The sequence below is a fragment of the Phyllobates terribilis genome, unplaced genomic scaffold (assembly GCF_046119375.1).
Source record: "Phyllobates terribilis strain yellow unplaced genomic scaffold, ASM4611937v1 Scaffold_5__5_contigs__length_657084704, whole genome shotgun sequence".
Lineage (NCBI taxonomy): Eukaryota > Metazoa > Chordata > Amphibia > Anura > Dendrobatidae > Phyllobates > Phyllobates terribilis.
Genome location: NW_027362765.1, coordinates 7,260,514 through 7,284,506, shown reverse-complemented (window position 1 = coordinate 7,284,506; position 23,993 = coordinate 7,260,514). Strand labels below are relative to the sequence as shown.

The following is a 23,993-nucleotide window of genomic DNA, read 5'->3' as shown; positions in this document are numbered from 1 at the left end:
TCTGGCCACGGTGGTCTCCCCAAACGTCTGCTCTTCCTCATTCTTTTTCTTGCAGTGGCTGCAGTGGATTTCATCCTAGATTCATAGAGCTGAATAGAGGACGATGTTCCTTCAGGCTGATTTCATTGATCGTGACGTTTGTCCACTTTACCACAAGGGCACTTTACCGAGTAAATCACATCAGAACTGTAGCTGGTAAAAAAAACACCAATTTCCACAGGTGTCCCTTCTAATTGGTGGGAAAACTATCACCTCTAATAATCCTCCAACAGTTCTGACATGACAAACACGGAAAAGTGCCCCTATATGGATCTGAAAGAAAGTCTGTTTAGACACTTTAGCTTAAAAAATGTTATATTTGGGGTGTTTTTGTGAAGGAATCATGTATTGCTCCCATAGTACAGTGCCCCTTTCTTGGCCCCTACACACAGTATACTGTTCCCCTAGTACCGCCATCCACCCACACTCTGTATAATGTTCCCCCAGTACCTCCATCCCCAACTGTATTTTTTTGGGGTGTTTTTCATGTAATATATGGAAACCTACATGAAAATGCTAAAAAAATCCTATCATATCCAGAGAGAAAAAATACATTGTATATGGAGAATTTGGCATCAAATACCTCCTGTCTTGGTGTTCTTACAAACAAGCTTTTATAAATGTCTCAAATTTCTGTGTGTGAATCAGACCTGAGATCTAACATGGTAGAGCCCGGGGAAGACGGGAAACATTCATATAGACGGCTGATGGTGATGTAGTGGGTGACAGGACTCTGGCCCAATATGTTTCTAGAGCCGTAGTAGAAGATGAAGATGTCGTCCTCATGATGAAGTAGTTATTTCTCATGTCACTTGTTATGAATATCTCCTGCAGTATTGCTAATGCTGATTCCAGTGTCGGTAAATAAGACGAGAATTAGCAATAAGGAAGATGAGTCTATGAGAAAGGTATTCAGCTACAGACTCCAAGGAAGAAACTGCTTGTTGTCTGTGGCCTAAAATATAAAGGTTTTATTACTAGATGTAAAGAAGAAAACTAAATAGTATAAAATAGTAAATCTCATATGTTTCCCTTATTATCTCCAGTGATTGTATTATTACACAAGATTTTTATGAATTTACATCGGCTCATCATCTTCCTATTTAAGGTCTCTACAAAATCGAATCCTCTAAATAAGAACATTTTTCTGCTTCATCCATTAAGCATGGATATGGACAGGGACAAGATGGCGGAGAGGATATTGCATCTGACCCTAGAGATCCTCTTCCGTCTTACTGGAGAGGTGAGAGATTCTGATGACGTCACATTACATCATTCTTGTCTATGGGAATAACAGATGGACAGAACTGGAGAGGTGAGGACTCTGGAAATGTCTGGAGGGAGATTTATTAATGTGTCTCTCCATAACCAGGATTACACAGTAGTGAAGAAGACCTCTAGTGAGTGCTGTCAGGTTCATGTGTCTGAGGAATGGGGAAGACCCCTGAGCCCAATCACAAGGCCTCCACCTCACCCCCTGATACATGAGGACATCAATGACCAGAAGATCCTAGAACTCACCTACAAGATGATTGAGCTGCTGACTGGAGAGGTGACACTGCTGGGAATGCTGGGACTTTATACAGTAACGCTGTGAAGGGATCGGGGGAGTAACGGTGTCATTGTATGTGTCAGGCTTCTATAAGATGTCAGGATGTCGCTGTCTATTTCTCCATGGAGGAGTGGGAGTATTTAGAAGGACACCAACATCTGTACAGGGACATCAAGATGGAGGTTCCCCAGCCCCTGACATCAACAGGTAATAAGACAGAACTAAATACACATGGCCTATAATTATCTGTATGTAAAGAATGAATTCAGTCCCTGTATGTGTTTCCTTCAGATCTATCTAGTGAGAGGACAACACCAGAGAGATGTCCTCGTCCTCTTCTTCCACAGGACTGTAAACCTGAAGATCCCGATGTTCCTCAGGATCATCAGGTAGATGGAGAGAATGTGTCATGAGATCTCCCCTATGATGTGTAGACGCCTGTGATGGTCTTGTGCTCAGTCTTGTTTTATCCACCAGTGTTATATGTTTTATACTTGTGTAATGAGAATGGTGGAGATGGCAGGATTAGAGCTGATCATAGATGTGAATTCTCCATCTGTCTGTGACTGTTACGGATCCGGGTGGTGAAACCTCTGTGCTGTGATACAAGGAGGGACCAGAGGGGCGTAACTAAGTGCCTACCTTAACCGACCCTGGCCACATGGCGGCTTAGTCGACTCCGTGAACCAAGGAGGGACCGGGAAGGTGAACCAGGTGCCACTCTGGGACCGACCTTGTGTGAGAGCAGGCGACTCCCACGGGACTGATGGCCGAAGCCGACAGGCACAGCAGATGAGCACGGCTGGTAGACAGGCAGGTGATGCGGGTAGACAAGCAGGCGGGCACGGCTGATAGACAGGCTGGCGGGCACGGCTGATAGGCAGGCGGGCACTGGAACCTGAGGGCTGAGGAGAGTGTTAGCACACAAACAATAACCTTGCACAGGCACCACAATTTTGGAGGAGGTGCCTAATATAGGAACAGTCCTCCGGCCATTGGCCGGGGACTCTTTTTAGGACTGATCGCGTGGCCCCTTTAAGAGGGAAAGAGCTCACGCACGTGCGCCCAAAGAACAGTGCGTGGAGAACTGCGTGTGGTGCACACACCCCATGCAGATGCAGCAGGGGAGCCGGAAGACGCCGGACCGGGACCGCGGTGGTGAGGGGATCGGCGTCTCTGCCCAGCAGGAGGCAGAGACGCTACAGTACCCCCTCCTCTATGCCACATCTTCTTTAGGCTCGCAAGAAATTTTTCTAGAAGACAAGGAGCATGAATGTTCTCCCTGGGCTCCCAAGACCTCTCCTCAGGACCAAACCCCTTCCAATCCACAAGAAAGAAATTCTTTCCTCTTACCCTCTTGATGGCCAAAATATTCTCTACCTCAAAGACGTCCTCAGCGGAGACTGGAGCTGGAGTGGTACCTGGATCGTCAGAGAAAGGATTAAGCACAATAGGCTTGAGGAGAGACACATGAAAGGAATTGGGAATCCGTAAGGAGGCAGGGAGTTTCAGCTTGTACGCCACTGGATTTATTTGGTTCAGAATCTAGAAAGGACCGATAAAACCCGGGCCCAACTTGTATGATGGTATCTTGAGACGGACATATTTGGAGGAAAGCCAGATCTTGTCTCCCGGATGAAATAGAGGTGGATCCAGACGTCTCTTATCAGCATGCTTCTTCATCCGTTCGGAGGACTGAAGAAGCGCGGATCAAGTGTCTCAAATTCACTGACGAGAGATTCCGCGGCAGGATTGTCCACTGAAGAAGAGATGGGAAACGGAATTCGGGGGTGTCAACCGTAAACGCAAAAAACGGAGACTTAGCAGCGGACTCGCTCACATGGTTGTTATAAGAAAACTCGGCCCAAGGCAGAAGTTCTACCCAATCGCTATGATGAGCGTTGACAAAGTGCCGAAGAAAACTGGTAAGGATCTGATTAATACGTTCCATTGGACTGAGGATGATAGGCTGAAGAAAAGTCCAAAGAGACATCCAGCAGCTTGCACGTGGCTCTCCAGAAGCGAGAAGTGAACTGAACTCCTCTGTCTGAGACAATGTGGAGGGGTAAGCCTTGGAGACGAAAGATGTGACGGATGAAGTCCTTAGCCAGCACCGATGCGGACGGAAGACCAGGCAAAGGAATGAAGTGAGCCATCTTGGAGAAGCGGTCAGCGACCACCCATATGACGGTAGAAATGACAGATACCGGAAGATCAGTGATGAAGTCCATAGCAATGTGTTGCCAAGGAGCAGAAGGCACGGGTAGAGGAAGAAGACGACCAGCTGGGAGGTGCCTAGGTATCTTGTTACAGGCACAGGAGGAACAGGCCACGACAAAATCTGAAACATCCTTGTGCAGGGTGGGCCACCAATAATATCTGGCAATGAGCAGAAGCGTCTTCCTCTGGCCGGCATGACCAGCCAGTTTGGCCGAATGCCCCCAGAGTAAGACCCTCTTCCGATCCTGAGCCGCTACAAAGGTCTTACCAGGAGGTAGATGAGACAGGTCAAACGGAGCAACGGTCATTATACTGGAGGGGTCAATGATGTGTAGAGGCTCCTCCTCTTGATCGGTAGACAGAAAAGAGCGGAATAGAGCTTCAGCTTTAATATTCTTGTCTGCCGGGTGGAAATGGAGAGTGAAGCTGAAACGAGCAAAGACCATCTGACCCGGCCCGGATTTAATCTTTGGGCGGTCTGCAAGTAAGCGAGGTTTTTATGGTCCGTGTAGATGACCACCGAGTGCAAGTAGCACCACTCCTCCAGCGCTAATTTGATGGCCATCAGTTCTCGATTTCCTATGGAGTAATTAAGCTCGGACAAAGAAAAGAGTTTGGAGAAGAAGCCGCAGGTTACCATTCGCCCGGACGAGGATTTCTGGGTGAGCACTGCTCCGGTCCCGGAGGAAGTGGCGTCAACCTCCAGGAAGAACTGTTTATTGCAATCTGGACGATGTAGCACAGGAGCGGAGGAGAAGGCTTGATTAAGAGAAACAAAGGCACTTTCTGCCTCGGAAGTCCATTCCCTGGGAATTGCTCCTTTATGGGTGAGAGCAGAGATGGGAGCAGTCCGGGAGGAGAAATAAGGAATGAAGAGGCGGTAATAGTTAGCGAATCCCAGAAACCACTGAATATCCTTAAACCCCTCAGGTCGGGGCCACTTTAAGACAGCTGACACCTTCTCGGGATCCATCCGCAGTCCGGTCTCAGAGATGATATACCCCAAAAATGGTAGGGAGGTCTGCTCAAAGAGGCATTTCTCCTACTTAGCATACAGACGATTCTTCTGGAGCCTCAGCAGTACCTGACGAACATCCCTCCGGTGAGAGGGAGATCAGGGGAGAACACCAAGATATCGTTCAGGCACACCACCACGCGGGAATACAGGAGATCTCGGATGATGTCATTCACTAACTCCTGGAAGACTGCTGGAGCATTACAGAGACCGAAGGGCATCACGCGGTACTCGTACTGACCATCCCGAGTGTTGAATGCCGTCTTCCACTCGTCTACCTGGCGAATCTGGACCAGATTGTACGCCCCACGAAGATCGAGCTAAGTGAAGATCTTCGCACCTTTTAGACTGTCAAACAGCTCCGAGATGAGAGGCATGGGGTACTTATTTTTGATGGTAATCTGGTTTAGTCCCCTATAGTCCATACATGGACGAAGAGAGCCATCTTTCTTTTTGACGAAGAAGAATCCTGCTCCAGCCGGAGAGGTGGATTTCTGGATAAATCCCCTAGCAATATTCTCTTCTATGTATTCAGACATAGCACGGGTCTCGGCCAGCGACAAGGGGTAGATTCGCCCGCCAGGAGGTGAAGCACCAGGTATTAGGTCGATGGGGCAATCATACGGCCTATGAGGTGGTAGTGTCTCTGCCTCCTTTTTATCAAAGATGTCTGCATATGACCAGTAGGGTGCCGGCAGACCAGGTAGGTTAGCTTGAGTAGACGGAGGTCAAACAGGACGAATCGGAACCAGACAGGACTTATGACATTCCTGACCCCAATGGAGCACCTCACCCGAGCTCCAATTCAGGACGGGCTCATGTCTCTGTAACCAAGGCAGGCCAAGCAAGAGGGGATAAGAGAGAGAGCGGACAGCATGTAAAAGGAGACCCTCTCCGAATGTAGCATTCCCACCTGAAGAGTTACAGGCTCAGTGACAAACAAGATGGTCTCAGAGAAAAGCTTTCCATCCACAGAGGAAACCGCTAAAGGATCAGCCAGACGTATGGTAGAAATCTGATATCGCTCCACAACGGCCTGTTGAATAAGGCTCCCAGCGGCTCCGGAATCCAGATAGGCAGTCTCGAAGAAGCGGGTCTCATCACTAGTAACTGAAACGGACAGAGTCAAAGGTGGAGAGGAAGAACTTTGGCCTAGGACGACCTCTCCAAGCGGTCCTAGACACTGGAGTTTCCCGGTCTCACCGGACAGGTGCACATTAGATGCTCTATACTGCCACAGTAGAAGCAACTCCCCTCGGCACGGCGGATCTCCTGCTGAGACTTGACCATGTTAACTTGGTCTATTTGCATAGACTCTGGAGAAGACACCGGAGGGGATGCTGGTTGCGAGACTGGCCTTTGGAAGGCCAGTGCGAGGCGCAGGGGCCTCCTCTCACGGGTCTTGTCCTTAGAACGCTCCTGAAAACGGATGTCGATCCGTGTAGCTAATGACACCAGGTCGTCCAGAGAGGGAGGTATGTCACGACCGGCTAGATCATCCTTGATCCGTCCAGAAAGGCCCTCCCAAAAGGTGGACACCAGAGCCTCATTGTTCCAGGCAAGTTCAGATGCGAGGGTGCGGAAACGCGCGGCATACTGTCCCACAGAGAGACTCCCTTGGCGGAGTCGGAGAAGAGAGGAGGCAGTCGAAGATTTTCGTCCAGGCTCATCGAACACCTTCCAGAAAGCCGCGAGGAAGGCCTGGAGGTCGGACACCAGAGGATCCCCTCTCTCCTACAGAGGGTTAAGCCACGCCAACGCCTCTCCGGTGAGATGAGACATGATGAATGCCACCCTGGCCCAGTCGGAGGTGAACTGGTGTGCCAGGAGTTCAAAGTGCAGAGTGCACTGATTAATGAAGCCCCGACATAGGGCAGGGTCACCACCGAAACGTGGAGGAGCAGAAAGCCGGGGTCCTAAGCCAGATGCCACAGCGGCACTAGGTTGAGGTGCCGTCGGAGCGGGTGCCGCTTGGTTAGAGGCCGACACAGTCGGGGTGAACAGCGCGTCCAAGTGAGAGTTGACTGTCCGCAGATAGGACAAGATAGTATCCTGTTGGGATCTCTGGTGAGAGACCTCTTGGTACAGGTCTGAGAACGAAGGAGCCTGGGAGACACCGGATTCCATGGCCTGTGCAAACTGTTACGGATCTGGGTGGTGGAACCTCTGTGCTGTGACACAAAGAGGGACCAGAGGGGCGTAACTAAGTGCCTACCTGGACCAACCCTGGCCAGACGGCGGCTTAGTCGACTCCGTGAACCAAGGAGGGACCGGTAAGGTGAACCAGGTGCAACTCTGGGACCGACCTTGTGTGTGAGCAGGCGACTCCCATGGGACTGATGGCCGAAGCCGACAGGCACAGCAGATGAGCACGGCTTGTAGACAGGCAGGTGATGCAGGTTAAACACCTGAACAAGGAATGTATAAGCGGGGCCCAATTACAAAACTAGACAACCAACAGGAGATTAGACCCCTAAGATATAACTTTTATTCGAATATGCTGTGATATCAGACTGTTTTTGCATTTGGGACATGATATGAGGGACTATCTATGATAAGTGCTAAGTCCCTGTATTTTCTGAGATAGGATATTAGGAATCACCAATGATATGTGTTATTTCTTTGATATCTATGAGATGTGACATAATGCATTACCAATGATAAATGCTATTCCTTACTAAATGATATTGAGATTGTTTTAATGCATTTAGAATTGGTCATTTGTTTTGCTTGTATGTGTTACAGTCTCTATCACATTCTGGCTCTGACAACTTAGAACGACATAGAGCAGGATGCACATGTGATACCGGTCTGTGGGCATTACTTCTGGGGATTAGTCTCATATATAACAGAACCAGCTTTATTAGCTTTGGTTATTTAGTATATGCTGGTTTATGTATGAATGTAATAAACCAGCTATCTTGAGACAAATCTTACCTTTTAAAAATTCCCAGGGCTATTATTATTGTCGCAATATACAGACTTGGGTCTCCTTAAATGCATATCTATGATGAATTGTCGGCTTCTTAATCTGTACGTTCACTTTTCTCTATCTTTTATTCACGATTGTGTTTTTTTAAATATAAAGATAGATATTTACCAGGGATATTAGGGACACCGACGTTGAGCGGGGGCGCCACGGAGCAAAAATTAGGGTGCCAACCTCCGCTGTTAGGAAGGGAGAGAATTTCGGGACAAAATAGGGACAGATAGAGCCCGTAATCCTTCCTGACTGATGTGTGACTTATCCCTGTTCCCTGGCATTTTGTCTTGTTTTTGTGTTTGTTGTTGTGGTGACTATTGAGTCCTTTTTAGCATATTCGAATAAAAGTTATATTTTATGTGTCTAATCTCCTGTTGGTTGTCTACAGGTGATGCAGGTAGACAAGCAGGCGGGCACGGCTGATAGACAAACAGACGGGCACAGCAGATACACAGGCTGGCGGGCACTGGAACCTGAGGGCTGAGGAGAGTGTTAGCACGCAAACAACAACCTTGCACCGGCACCTCCATTTTCGAGGAGGTGCCTAATATAGGAGCAGTCCTCCGGGGCCATTGGCTGGGGACTCTTTAGGACGGCAAGAACAGTGTCCGGGGAACTGCGCGTGCTGCGCACACCCCGGGCAGATGCAGCAGGGGAGCCGGAAGACGCCGGGACCGAGGCTGTGAGGGGATCGGCGTCTCTGCCCGGCAGGAGGCAAAGACTCCGACTCTACAGTGACTTTTACAATATTTGTTTCAGGGTGAAGATCTGACCCATATTAATACTACAGAGACATATGTGAGGGGTGATGAGCGGTGTAAAGAGGAGATTCCTACATATGACTACCCAGGTGAGTACTGACCACTAAATGCAGAGAAGTCACAGATTCATCTCAGATAATAGTGTAGAAAACCGCAACACTGGTGGAATAGGTGCGCAAGTAGGGTCCAAATCCATTCAAAAAGCAAATGAAACTTGGCACTCAAACAGGCATAATTTTAAAGTATTTAATTGCAGTCCAACACAGGTACAATTGTTTTGGTCCTCAAGACCTTCATCAGTGTGTGCTGCAGCATAAAGAAATAAAAGTAAAAACTACATATATCAGACAAAAGCATAAAAAGTACTAGAAACAAACTGTCATAAGGTATTTCTGAAATTCATAATTATCTGAAAATCAAAAACATTGCAATAGAGTGCACATAATGGCTGTATAATAAGTGTGACCTACCAGACTGCTAGGAATATAGTTAAAGGTGAAAGCAGGAAGTACACAGTGTCTCAGTGGATAGACAGGATCTAGGGAGACAAACAGCCATAAGAACACCAGCCTCATAGGGATTATCCAATAGGTACCAGCAGATATACAGTGGGTACGGAAAGTATTCAGACCCCTTTAAATTTTTCACTCTTTGTTTCATTGCAGCCATTTGGTAAATTCTAAAAAGTTCATTTTTTTCTCATTAAAGTCCACTCTGCACCCCATCTTGACTGAAAAAAAACAGAAATGTAAAATTTTTTGCAAATTTATTAAAAAAGAAAAACTGAAATATCACATGGTCATAAGTATTCAGACCCTTTGCTCAGTATTGAGTAGAAGCCCCCTTTTGAGCTAGTACAGCCATGAGTCTTCTTGGGAATGATGCAACAAGTTTTTCACACCTGGATTTGGGGATCCTCTGCCATTCTTCCTTACAGATCCTCTCCAGTTCCGTCAGGTTGGAGGGTGAACGTTGGTGGACAGCCATTTTCAGGTTTCTCCAAAGATGCTCAATTGCGTTTAGGTCAGGGCTCTGGCTGGGCCAGTCAAGAATGGTCACATAGTTGTTCTGAAGCCACTCCTTTGTTATTTTAGCTGTGTGCTTAGGGTCATTGTCTTGTTGGAAGGTGAACCTTTGGCCAAACCTGAGGTGCAGAGCACTCTGGAAGAGGTTTTCATCCAGGATATGTCTGTACTTGGCCGCATTCATGTTTCCTTCAATTGCAACCAGTCGTCCTGTGCCTGCAGCTGAAAAACACCCCCACAGCAAGATGCTGCCACCACCATATTGCACTGTTGGGATTATATTGGGCAGGTGATGAGCAGTGCCTGGTTTTCTCCACACATACCGCTTAGAATTATCACCAAAAAATTCTATCTTTGTCTCATCAGACCAGAGAATCTTATTTCTCATAGTCATAGGTTTTGAGCAAACTGTATGCGGGCTTTCATATGTCTTGCACTGAGGAGAGGCTTCCGTCGGGCCACTCTGCCATAATGGCCCGACTGGTGGAGGGCTGCAGTGATAGTTGACTTTGTGGCACTTTCTCCCATCTCCCCACTGCATCTCTGGAGCTCAGCCACAGTGATCTTGGGGTTCTTCTTTACCTCTCTCACCAAGGCTCTTCTCCCACGATTGCTCAGTTTGGCTGGACGGCCAGGTCTAGGGAGACTTCTGGTGGTCCCAAACATCTTCCATTTAAGGTTCCTAAGAGCACAGTGGCCTCCATAATCCTTGAGTAATGCAGAAATTCTTTTATAACCTTGGCCAGATCTGTGCCTTGCCACAATTCTGTCTCTGAGCTCCTTGGGCAGTTCCTTTGAGCTCATGATTCTCATTTGGTCCGACATGCACTGTGAGCTGTGAGGTCTTATATAGACAGGTGTGTGCCTTTCCAAATCAAGCCCTATCAGTTTAATTAAATACAGCTGGACTCCAATGAAGGAGTAGAACCATCTCAAGCAGGATCACAAGGAAATGGACAGCATGTGACTTAAATATGAGTGTCTGAGCAAAGGGTCTCAATACTTATGACCGTGTATTTCAGATTTTCTTTTTTAATTTGCAAAAAATTCTACATTTGTTTTTTTTCAGTCAAGATGGGGTGCAGAGTGTACTTTAATGAATTTACCAAATGGCTGCAATGAAACAAAAAGTGAAAAATTTAAAGGGGTCTGAATACTTTCCGTACCCACTGTATGTAGAAACATACCCAGTTGTGAGAGCAGGAGGTATGACAGGCGTGGAATGTGGTATTCCCCGCTGGTTCCTAAGGTCGCCATGTCAAGGGAGGAGAAAGTCTAGTATATGTGGTCAGAGGGCGGGACCTAATGTCCCAGGAGACCAGTCAGGGTGAAACGCTAGTGTAACGTTCCAAGATGTGGACTGAAGTGATAGGAGGCGGTGTCTGGATAGCAGTGATGTCACCGGAAATGACGACATGTCGAGCGCCGCTATCGATTGCCTGAAGGCTTAGGAGGAGGCGTGGCTGGAGAAACTGAGGGCAAGCGTTTGTTCCACTGTGCAGGATGTGCATGTCAGAGACTGTGTCATGCATTGCAACAGCAACGGTGTTCTGAGTGGGTGGAGTGCATTCCAAAACAGGGGAGTTTGCGTTTCACTGTGTGATGAGGGATGGACGCCGTGCAGGACTATAGGACAAAAGAATAATAAGCCTGGAAATATGACAGGAGGTGAACAGGTGTAAGTGGATCAGCCTGTGGGCCATGGAGGATGATGATCAGTGATTAAAATAAGGAGAAGCCGTTCTGCAACATAAAGAAAGCAAAATTAGTACCATGATAATGAAAGAAAATTCCTTAAATGACATGCAAATACTGTATCTCAAAACACATATATGTACACTCCAACAGTGAAAAACTCAAGGCTGACAACAATGTGGTACAACTTGTGCAGCTCTCTAAAATTATCACAGGAATGACAATAAAACATAATCCCTATTGAGCCCCCTGGGGGTAAGGGTTTGAAGTTCATGGATCCAAAAGGCCTCCCTTACTTCAGTAGGCGTACACGTTCACCTCCTCGTGTAGGGGAAAGCACCTGGTCAATGACCTGGAACTTGAGTTTAGATATGTTATGGCCTAATGTAACAAAATGTTGTAGCAAGAGTAGTAGTAGATTCTTACATCTAATTGTGGACTTATGCTTGTGGTTGTGTCTTCTCACCAATGTATGCCAGACCACAAGGGCATTTAATGAGGTATACTATGAAGTTGGTGTAACAGGTAAAATACCCTTTGACCGGGTATTGTTTACCGGTATGGGATGGTAAATTTGTGTTCCCATGTAGGTCGTTGTTCCATTGGTGGCACTGCAAGCAGTGGAAGGTCCCCCTTAGGAATTTGTAAAAAACGTTGTTTGACCCCTGTATGTGTGGGGCCCATGTCGACATGAACTAGTGAATCCTTGAGATTGGGTGCCCTTTTGAAACACGGAAAAAATGATTATTGGAACTCTGGGATGTGGGGATAAGCGGTTTGTAGAATGTTCCAATGTTTCTGGATGGTTTTGGGCAAAATGTATGCAAACGGATGGTAAGTGTGGACAAACCGAATCCGGTTCATGAATTTAAGAAGGGTGTGGGCTGAAGGTGTGTTATGTTGGTGTAGGATTTCAGGGGGGATAGCCCCTTTCCTCAAATTTGTGGCACATTTCCGGTAGCCTCTTTGAGTGTAATTGATCATTGCTCACTATCCTATTTACTCGCTGGAGCTGAGATTTTGGAATTGACCATTTCATTTGTAAAGAGTGATTACTCGAAAAGTGTAAGTGACCATTTCGATCGGTAGGTTTTGTGTATGTCAGTGATTAGTAATCCTTGTTAGTCCTTGAGGAACATGGTATCCAGGAAACTGATTTGATGAGATCTGTGAGTCATGGTAAAGCGCAGGTCTGTCAAGGAGGAGTTCAAAAGGTCATAGAACTCATTTATAGATTCCTGTGGACACCCCGCATATGCAAAAAATGTCATCGATGTAACGTTTCCATGCGATGGAGTGAGTATGGAAGAATAGATTGGAGTAAACTATTTGGGCTTCGAAGGTGGCCATATAACAGTTTGCATAAGGGGGGCCATGTCAGAGCCCATTGCTGTCCCTTTAGTCTGTAGGAAGTAAGTATCTTGGAACAAGAAATAATTTTTGTTAAGAACTAAGGTCAGGAGTTCAATGCAAAGTTCAATGATCTGTCTGTGACTCAAGCAACAGACTGTGTACAGCATGTATACCTTTGTAGTGTGGAATGCCCGTATAGAGGCTGTTGATATCAAAAGAAACCAAGATGCATTTAGTGGGGGACACATTTTAGGTCAGTGATAAAACTGAGAAAAGCTCCTGTATCTAGTAAAAAGGAGGGACTTTTTTTTTAATTAAAGGTGTCAATATTTTGTCTATGAAAATTGCTAAAGGTGAAAGAAGCAAATCTGTTGAGGTTACTATAGGACGACCGCGAGGATGGTCAAGGCTTTTGTGAATTTTGAGGAGTACATAAAAGGCAAGTGTGATGGGATGTTGCTTAGTGAGAAAATCATGTGCCTTACTATCAATCACTCCTCTGGAGAGAAAATGTTCCATCACAGATGCTATTGCAGTCCTGACTTGATGTGTTGAGTCATGGGGTAGTCGTTGGTATGTGGAGTTATCGTTAAGTTGTCTATTGACTTCCAGGAGATAATCCTCTTTATACATCACTACTATGGCGCCCCCTTTGTCTGCCGGTTTGATGATAAGATTGCTCTCTTCCTGAAGGCTTCTGAGGACCTGACTGTTAAGGGGAGAAATATTGGACTGGTAATGAAGCAGCCCTTTATCTACCTTGGAACTTTAGTCCTGAAAGGCACTATCCACAAAACCAATGAAGGTCTCGAGCGCGTATAAGCCATGTGGAGGACTGTATGAACTTTTGGGGCGTAGGCAGAGACTGGCAGCCGTGATGAAGGTATTAATATCAGAGAGGGTAGAGGGAATAGAAAAGGTATTGCCTAGTGTGTCCTAAGGCGTAGTGAGAGATAAAAACATTGTAACTCCATATCAAGATTTAATATGTTGTACTTGTTAGTGACAAAAAATAACCCCATTTGTAGTACAGGAAGTTGTGCAATACTCAAAGTCCTAGAGGAGATATTTACCACCAACTGTGCTGTGCCTGGGAGCAGATAACTCGGATGAAGTCCATGTTTCCGCTTGTGTTGGCCACCTCTTCTGGTCTTCTGCATCGGTAATATCTTTTTCGTTGACCTAAATAATGAGCAGAAGTGATAAAAAGGTCCCTCCTGTCCGTGTCCGAACTGGAGGTAGAAGAATCTGTAGTGGATTTGGCAAATCTGGGAGCATAATTTCTTGAGGTGTATCTGTTTTGCCATCTATAGACCCATTCTTGCTCATAATCTTCGGTATCTCTCGCAAACTTATTCCTTTTCTTGCTCTCCTTATCTCTTTGACGCTGGTCGATGCTCGTCTTGATTTTGTTTTGTAGAGTGCTGAGTTTTGTTGTAGAGCTAGTAGCAGCAAGTTGAGTCTCAATATTTTTTACCTGTTCCTTGATAGATAGAATAGCCTTCTGTAAGTAGTCAACTGTTAGGGTCATAAGATTGAAAGAGCATTTATTAAGTATATGTTCAAATTTCAAACAGTACTCAGACTAATCGCTATACAGGGTTGGACGAATCAATCCCATTGGGATCCTTTATACTCTCAAGTATTCCGTCAATGTGGCACAATGCAACTCGATGCTGGGGAGGTGGCTAAATTCTCGCTTCAAGTTCCATCCTCGCATCTCCAACGGGGGGACTTTTAAGAAATCACATGATAGGTTAGATTGTGCAATGATATTGGAGAACGTAGAAGAGGACATGACACTTCAGCATGCTTACGTACTGGAGTAGATAATAGTGTAGAAAACCGCAGCACTGGTGGAATAGGGTCCAAAACCTTTGAAAAGGCAAATGAAACTTGGCACTTAAACAGGCATAATTTTAAAGTAGTTAACTAGTCCAACACAGGTACAAACGTTTTGGTCCTTAAGACCTTCATCAGTGTGTACTGCAGCTTAAACACATAAAAATAAAAACTACATATATCAGACAAAAGCATAAAAAGTACTAGAAACAAACTGTCATAAGGTATTTCTGAAATTCATAATCATCTGAAAATCCAAAACATTACAATAGAGTGCACATAATAGCTGTTGTGAGGCAGTGACTGGGATCGTATACGAGGGACGGAATATATCCCCAGAATATGTGCAGAGACCTATTAAACCCATTGGAGTGCATTGCAGTCACAGACACAGCTGCGGCTGCAATGCAGGAATGAAGGTGAGCATGGACCTGGTCAGGCTATCTGGCTAAGGCAGATTAAGTAAAACCCGGCAGGGCCTTCATTTCTTAGAGGAGGCTACAGGAAGGCAGTGGGGCGGCCTCCTCACTCCAACCCGGGTTTTCCAGTGGCTCTTGCCACAGGTCCTTTAAAAACCCTACATTAAGGATTAGTGTTGTTCAGTGTTGGAACCTGCTAGGAGCATAGCAGGAAAGCTTGGTGGACCTGTGAGTAGCTGAACCCATGCCTGGGAAGGCTCTGCACCCGTCAGGCTCTGAGCCCGTTGTTATGGACTTGTGTTAACCCGGCTGCGAACCGGAGGACTTTTCTGTTTACCCGTGAGTCTGCTGAATAAAAGCTGCTTATGTTGGACTTGCTTGGGTCACTGCCTCAGTTACTGCACTGTGTGAACACCGCCACCTTACACTGTATAATAAGTATCTCAACTCAAGTTCCAGGTCATTGAACTGGTGCTTCCCCCTACACGCGGAGGTGACCTTGTACGCCTACTGAAGATAAGGGAGGCCTTTTGGATCCATGAACTTCAAACTCTTACCCCCAGGGGGCTCAATATGGATTATAATTTATTGTCATTCCTGTGATGGGAGAACTGCATAAGATGTACCACATTGTTCTTGTTAACCATGAGTTTTTCACTGTTGGAGTGTACATATATGTGTTTTGAGATACAGTATTTGCATGTCATTTAAGGGAGATTAATTTTCTTTCATTATCCTGGTATTTATTTTGTATTCTTTATGTTGCAGAACGGCTTCTCCTTATTTTAATCACTGATCATCATCCTCCACGGCCCACAGGCTGATCCACTTACACCTGTTCGCCTCCTGTGATATTTCCAGGCTTATTATTCTTTTGTCCTATAGTCCTGCACGGCGTCCATCCCTCATCCCACAGTGAAACGCAAACTCCCCTGTTCTGGAACGCACTCCACCCACTCAGAACACAGTCTTCCTGCTGTTGGAATGCATTCCGCAGCCAAATCCGATGATACATTATATACGATTGTACACTACTGTCTGAGCACCTGGCAGGTTAAGAAAGGAAGATGCGCCATTTAGTTATTGGAATGCAGATTTTGTTGGAGTAGTTTGCAGACACAATGTATTGGGACACTGTTCATGGTCACCTGGCAGCTCAAAAGATGGTGACCACAAACAAACTTGGTGCTATATACCCCATTTTCCAGATCCCAGGGATTGCCTTGCTCATCACCCTTTAACCTCTTCACGACATTGGACTTATCCATACATCCAGGTCGGTAAGATCTTACCGACCTTGGATGTATAGATATGCCCATGCGATTTTGCGTGCACAGGAGCTGTGCCGCACGATTGCCGCCGGGTGTCATAGTAACATAGTTTTTAAGGTTGAAGGAAGACTAAGTCCATCTAGTTCAACCCATAGCCTAACATGTTGATCCAGAGGAAGGCAAAAAATAAAAACATGTGGCAAACAATAAGCTCCACATTGGGGAAAAAAATTCCTCCCCGACTCCATACGACAATCAGACTAGTTCCCTGAATCAACGCCCTATCAAGGAATCTAGTATATATAACCTGTAATATTATACTTTTCAAGAAAGGAATCCATGCCCTTCTTAAATTTTAACAGTGAATCACTCATTACAACTTCATACGGCAGAGAGTTCCATAGTCTCACTGCTCTTACAGTAAAGAATCCCCGTCTGTGATTATGATTAAACCTTCTTTCCTCCAGACGTAGAAGATGCCCCCTTGTCCCCGTCTCAGGCCTCAGAGTAAAAAGATCAGTAGAAAGGTCTTTGTACTGTCCCCTCATATACTTGTACATAGTAATAAGATCACCCCTAAGCCTTCTTTTTTCCACAGTAAATAACCCCAAGTGTAATAACCTGTCTTGGTATTGCAGACCCCCCAGTCCTCTAATAACCTTGGTCGCTCTTCTCTGCACCCGCTCTAGTTCAGCTATGTCTTTCTTATACACCGGAGACCAGAACTGTACACAGTATTCTAAGTGTGGTCGCACTAATGACTTGTATAGAGGTAAAATTATCTTCTCCTCATGAGCATCTATGCCTCTTTTAATGCATCCCATTATTTTATTTGCCTTTGCAGCAGCAGCCTGACACTGGTCACCAAACGTGAGCTTGTCGTCCACCAATACACCCAGGTCTTTTTCAGTGACAGTTTTGCCCAGTGTTTTACAATTAAGCATATAATTATACATTTTGTTTCCTCTGCCCAAGTACATTACCTTACATTTATCCCCATTAAAGCTCATTTGCCATTTATCAGCCCAAGCTTCTAGTTTACATAGATCCTCCTGTAATATAAAATTGTCCTCCTCTGTATTGATTACCCTGCAGAGTTTAGTGTCATCTGCAAATATTGAAATATTACTCTGTATGCCCCCTACAAGGTCATTAATAAATATGTTAAAAAGAAGGGGGCCCAATACTGACCCCTGTGGTACCCCACTGTTAACTGAGACCCAGTCTCAGTGTGTTCCATTAATAACCACCCTTTGTTTCCTATCACTGAGCCAATTCTTAACCCACATACATATATTTTCCCCTATCCCCATTGTTCTCATTTTATGTATCAACCTTTTGTGTGGAACCGTATCAAAAGCTTTTGAAATGTCCATATACACAACATCCACTACATTTCCTTGGTCCAGTCCAGAACTTGCCTCCTCATAAAAACTGATCAGATTAGTTTGACAGGAACGGTCCCTCGTAAACCCATGTTGATATTGGGTCATGAGGTTATTCTTCTTCAGATACTCTAGTATAGCATCTCTTATGAAACCCTCCAGGATTTTACCCACAGTAGAGGTTAAGCTTACTGGCCTATAATTTCCAAGTTTGGTTTTTGTCCCCTTTTTGAATATTGGCACCACATTTCCTATACGCCAGTCCTATGGTACAAACCCTGTTATTATGGAATCTTTAAGGATTAAAAATAATGGTCTATCTACGACGTTACTTAATTTCTGCAGTACTCGCGGGTGTATCCCATCCGGGCCCGGGGATTTGTCAACTTTAGTGATTTTTAGACACCGCCATCAGGGGCGCACATAGGAATCATGGGGCCCCATAGCAGAAGTTCTAATTGGGCCCCCCCCCCCCCAAAAAAAAAGTAAATAATTGTCGGGGTCACAGAAGAGCAGATCTCACAACTTTGCAGCCTTTACATAGTAATTTTCCTCCTGCTGAAGTCCTAGATTCCTTTTTCATTGCCCCATAAAGTGTGATGCCAACAATGCCAACAAAAGTGTCCCCAAACACAGTATGATACCCCCATGGTGAATTCCTCCACATTCACAGTATAATGACCCTATTGTACCCCACCTCAACTCCCAAGGCAAAGTATGGTGACCCCAACACAGTATGATCCCCCAACTGTGACCCCCACACAGCCCTCCATGCAGTATAATGGGCCTACATACAATATAATGGCCCCACACCTCTCCACACTCCAGAGAGTATAATGCACTCGCCATGGTCCTCCATACATTATAAGGCACTCGCCATGGTCCTTCACACAGTATAATGCACTCGCCATGATCCTCCATACAGTATAATGCACTCACCATGGTCCTCCACTCAGTATAAGACACTCACCATGGTCCTCCACATAGTATAAGACACTCACCATGGTCCTCCACACAGTATAATGCACTCGCCATGGTCCTCCACACAGTATAATACACTCGCCATGGTCCTCCACACAGTATAAGACACTCTCCATGGTCCTCCACGCAGTATAATGCACTCGCCATGATCCTCCACGCAGTATAATGAACTCCCCATGGTCCTCCACGCAGTATAATGAACTCCCCATGGTCCTCCACGCAGTATAATGCTCTCCCCATGGTCCTGTATACAGTATAATGCACTCGCCATGGTCCTCCACACAGTATAATGCACTCGTCATGGTCCTCCACGCGGTATAAGACACTCGTCATGGTCCTCCACGCGGTATAAGACACTCGTCATGGTCCTCCACGCGGTATAAGACACTCGTCATGGTCCTCCACGCGGTATAAGACACTCGTCATGGTCCTCCACGCGGTATAAGACACTCGTCATGGTCCTCCACGCGGTATAAGACACTCGTTGTAGCGCTGGCGTCCCTGCCCTCTGCTAGGCAGGGACGCTGCTCCCCTCACCGCTCTGCTGTCAGCGCGCGCTCCGTCCCGGCGTCCTCTCCCCGCTCTGCTGGCAGCGCGCGCTCCGTCCCGGCGTCCTCCTCCTGCTCTGCTCCGTGCCCGGCGTCCTCTCCCCGCTCTGCTGTCAGCGCGCGCTCCTTCCCGGCGTCCTCCTCCCGCTCTGCTCTCAGCGCGCGCTCCTTCCCGGCCCCTGTGCTTAGGGCGCGCGCGCGCGCGCTCCCCTCCTCTTAAAGGGGCCGCGCGCGCCGTCCTAAGGAGTCCCCGGCCAATGGCCGGAGGACTTCATCATATATAAGGCACCTCCTCCAAAATGGAGGTGCCCGAGCAATGTTGTTTGCACCTGTGTCTCACCTGTGCTTCAGCCCTCAGGTCCCGTTGCCAGTTACCTGCCTGATTCCTGCCAGTTACCTGCCTGATTCCTGCCTGAATACTTGTTACCTGTCTGCCAGTCTGAGGTCCGACGGTCTGCCTTACTACTCCTGTCAGTCTGTCTAAGGACCAGCCTGCCCGCTCACCTGGGAGCGCATATCAGCTACCTGCCTGCTTGCCTGAGGTCCGACGGTCTGCCTTACTACTCCGGTCAGTCTGTCTATGGACCAGCTTGCCCGCTCACCTGGGAGCGCTTCTCCGTTACCTGCCTGCTTGCCAGCCCGGAGGCTCCGTTGTCACGTGCTGTGACCACCAGCTATCTCAGAGACTCTTGCCCGCTCACCTGGGAGCGCATCTCCGTTACCTGCCTGCTTGCCAGCCCGGAGGTCCCGTTGTCACGTGCGGTGACCACCAGCTATTCCAGAGACTCTTGCCCGCTCACCTGGGAGCGCTTCTCCGTTACCTGCCTGCCTGCCAGCCCGGAGGCTCCGCCGTCACGTGCCGTGACCACCTGCTATTCCAGAGACTCTCGCTTGCTCACCTGGGAGCACCAATCTACCATCTGCCTGCTAGCCTACCCGGAGGCTCTGCCATCACAGGTCGTACCTACCCCTTACCCAGAGACTTCCCTGATCACTTGCCGTATCTCCCTGTCCGTTCACCCAGAGACTGCCCTGATCACTTGCCGTATCTCCCTGTCCGTTCATCCAGAGACTGCCACCCGCTCCCTTACAAGGGCCGCCCCCTTGTATAGTAGCTCAGAGGTTCCGCCTCCCGGACCCGTTACAGTTTGCTCGGGCCATGGAACCCGGTGGCACCCAAGCTCCCTCGCTCTCGGACCTCTGTCTTGAACTGTCCCGTCTGAAGTCCCAACAGGAGGCCATCCTGGGTCATCTGCGGAATGTTAATACTCGCCTGAACACCCTGTCTGATCCTGCAACTACGGCCAGTACCATGGTATCCTTTTCCGGACCCCGGCTCTCTGCACCTCCTCGCTTCGGAGGCGACTCCGTCCTGGCTCGGGGCTTCATAAATCAGTGCACCCTGCATTTTGAACTATTGTCCCACCAGTTTAACTCCGACCGAGCCAAAATTGCATTCATCATGTCCCATCTCACCGGGGAGGCTCTGGCCTGGCTAAATCCTCTGTGGGAGAGAGGAGACCCCCTGGTGTCCGACTTGCCTGCCTTTCTCACGGCTTTCCGGAAAGCCTTCGACGAACCCGGACGGAGGACCTCATCCGCATCATCTCTGCTACGCCTCCGTCAGGGAAGCCTCACCGTGGGTCAATATGCCATACGGTTCCGCACCCTTGCCTCGGAGCTGGCCTGGGATAACGAAGCTCTGGTATCCGTCTTCTGGGAGGGTCTGTCCGGCCGTATTAAAGATGAACTTGCTGGTCGGGACATTCCTACCACTCTCGATGACCTAATAACTCTTGCCACCCGGATTGACCTACGGTTCCAGGAACGTGCCAAAGAGGTCACCCGTGAAAAGGGGCTTCCACGTCTGGGTCCTACTTTTCTGAAACCCGTCACTCCTTCCGTTTCTCCCCAGGTACACTCTCCTGAGCCTATGCAGGTCGACCAGACCAAGATGGTCAAATCCCGTCAGGACTTTCGCCGTGCCGAGGGGAGCTGCTTCTACTGTGGCAGTAAGGAGCATCGGATCCGTGCCTGCCCGGAGAGGTCGGGAGAACGCCTGTGTCTAGGTTCGCTCAGAGGACTTGATCTAGACAAAAATAAATCCTCTCCATCCCTGCTGCTGTCTGTCTCAATCATCTGCGGGGAGAATCGTTATTCCGAACTAGCCCAACTTGACTCTGGAGCAGCCGGAAATCTTATTTCACTGTCCCTGGTGGAGAAATACCGCATCCCCACCAAACCTCTGGCTGTACCCTTGTCTGTTGTTGCCGTGGATGGGGGCCTCTTATCTCGCCCCATCCAATTCATCACCGAATCCATTACTCTGCAAGTGGGTATGCTGCATTCAGAGAGTATCTCCCTTCACGTTCTGCCTGGACTCTCTCACGCCCTCTTGCTAGGTCTGCCTTGGCTCCAGAGACATGCACCCGTGCTTGACTGGCAAACCGGAGAAGTCCTTCGCTGGGGACAAGACTGTCATAAAACCTGTCTGGTTCCCGTTCATTCCGTTCGTCCCTCTCCTATCCCAGCTAATCTACCTGGACTTCCGATTCCTTATTGGTCTTGTGCTGATGTCTTTGATATGGAGGAGGCAGAGACATTACCACCTCGTAGACCATGTGACTGCCCCATAGATCCCGCCAGAGTAATGCAGGTGGCCCCCGTGAGTCTAAATTGTCTCCCTCCTGGTAAGACGTTCGTATCGGTACCTGATCGGGAGAGGATCCTACACTGGGGTCATTCGTCTAAACTAGCTGGCCACGCCGGTCAGAAAAAGACCCTCCAGCTTATTACCCGGCACTACTGGTGGCCTAACCTGCACAAGGATGTTATGGACTTTGTTTCTGCCTGTGTGTCCTGCGCCCGCAACAAGGTTCCGAGACACCTGTCGGCCGGCCGCCTTCTTCCTCTGCCAGCACCTGCTGCCCCCTGGCAGCATATAGCGATGGACTTCGTAACTGATCTGCCCGTCTCTGCCGGTTGTACGGTCATTTGGGTGGTCGCTGACCGCTTTTCCAAGATGGCTCACTTCATTCCCCTGCCAGGTCTTCCGTCTGCACCCGAGCTGGCCAGAGTCTTTATCCGCCACATCTTCCGTCTTCATGGCCTGCCCCGTCACATCGTGTCGGATCGAGGAGTACAGTTCACTTCTCGTTTCTGGAGAGCCACTTGTAAATTGCTAGACGTCACTCTGGACTTCTCCTCCGCTTACCACCCACAGTCTAATGGTCAAGTGGAGCGGATCAATCAGAACCTGACCAGTTACCTCCGGCACTTCGTTAATGCTCACCATTCTGACTGGGTGGATCTCCTGCCAAGGGCCGAATTCTCGTACAACAATCACAAGAGCGAGTCTTTCTCCATATGGGAGAGTACCCGGTCCGCACTCCTTCTGTCATCCGAGCGTATGAAAAGGCACGCTGACAAAGGACGTCTGGATCCTCCTCAATTCCGTCCTGGGGATAAAGTCTGGCTCTCGTCCAAATATGTCCGGCTCAAGATCCCTTCCTATAAGTTGGGGCCTCGGTTCATCGGCCCACTGGAGGTTATCAGTCAGATCAACCCGGTGGCCTATAAATTGAAACTCCCGGCCAACTTACGGATCCCTAACTCCTTCCATGTATCTCTCCTCAAACCTGTGGTACTTAACTCTTTTTCTAAGTCTACAGGTACGCCTCTTGCTCCGGTTTCTGCTGAGGACGAGTTTGAGGTAGAGAACATTCTTGCCACCAAAAGGGTAAGAGGAAAGACCTTTTTCTTGGTAGATTGGAGGGGGTTTGGTCCTGAGGAGAGAACGTGGGAGCCCCGGGAGAATATCCATGCCCCTCTCATCCTAGCTAAATTTCTGTCTGGCCTAAAAAAGGGGGGGCCTAAAGGGGGGGGTACTGTAGCGCTGGCGTCCCTGCCCTCTGCTAGGCAGGGACGCTGCTCCCCTCACCGCTCTGCTGTCAGCGCGCGCTCCGTCCCGGCGTCCTCTCCCCGCTCTGCTGGCAGCGCGCGCTCCGTCCCGGCGTCCTCCTCCTGCTCTGCTCCGTGCCCGGCGTCCTCTCCCCGCTCTGCTGTCAGCGCGCGCTCCTTCCCGGCGTCCTCCTCCCGCTCTGCTCTCAGCGCGCGCTCCTTCCCGGCCCCTGTGCTTAGGGCGCGCGCGCGCGCGCTCCCCTCCTCTTAAAGGGGCCGCGCGCGCCGTCCTAAGGAGTCCCCGGCCAATGGCCGGAGGACTTCATCATATATAAGGCACCTCCTCCAAAATGGAGGTGCCCGAGCAATGTTGTTTGCACCTGTGTCTCACCTGTGCTTCAGCCCTCAGGTCCCGTTGCCAGTTACCTGCCAGTTACCTGCCTGATTCCTGCCAGTTACCTGCCTGATTCCTGCCTGAATACTTGTTACCTGTCTGCCAGTCTGAGGTCCGACGGTCTGCCTTACTACTCCTGTCAGTCTGTCTAAGGACCAGCCTGCCCGCTCACCTGGGAGCGCATATCAGCTACCTGCCTGCTTGCCTGAGGTCCGACGGTCTGCCTTACTACTCCGGTCAGTCTGTCTATGGACCAGCTTGCCCGCTCACCTGGGAGCGCTTCTCCGTTACCTGCCTGCTTGCCAGCCCGGAGGCTCCGTTGTCACGTGCTGTGACCACCAGCTATCTCAGAGACTCTTGCCCGCTCACCTGGGAGCGCATCTCCGTTACCTGCCTGCTTGCCAGCCCGGAGGTCCCGTTGTCACGTGCGGTGACCACCAGCTATTCCAGAGACTCTTGCCCGCTCACCTGGGAGCGCTTCTCCGTTACCTGCCTGCCTGCCAGCCCGGAGGCTCCGCCGTCACGTGCCGTGACCACCTGCTATTCCAGAGACTCTCGCTTGCTCACCTGGGAGCACCAATCTACCATCTGCCTGCTAGCCTACCCGGAG

The 23,993-nt window shown here is 48.5% G+C and overlaps 2 protein-coding genes across 2 annotated transcripts in view; both read left to right on the top strand.

Annotated features, from left to right (window-relative positions):
- Positions 1-1,127: 1,127 nt before the first annotated feature.
- Positions 1,128-1,675, top strand: LOC141271733 (oocyte zinc finger protein XlCOF29-like). The gene is made up of 2 exons (XM_073681829.1): positions 1,128-1,282; positions 1,412-1,675. The coding sequence occupies exons 1-2, from the start codon at positions 1,205-1,207 to the stop codon at positions 1,634-1,636; spliced, it is 303 nt and encodes a 100-aa protein (XP_073537930.1). The 5' UTR covers positions 1,128-1,204; the 3' UTR covers positions 1,637-1,675.
- The window catches only part of LOC141270824 (uncharacterized), a 42,330-nt gene continuing 20,002 nt past the window's right edge, over positions 1,666-23,993 (top strand). The window contains exons 1-3 of the mRNA XM_073680926.1: positions 1,666-1,798; positions 1,883-1,980; positions 8,569-8,659. Coding sequence (XP_073537027.1) covers positions 1,666-1,798; positions 1,883-1,980; positions 8,569-8,659 — 322 coding nt within the window. The remainder of the gene's footprint in view (positions 1,799-1,882; positions 1,981-8,568; positions 8,660-23,993) is intronic.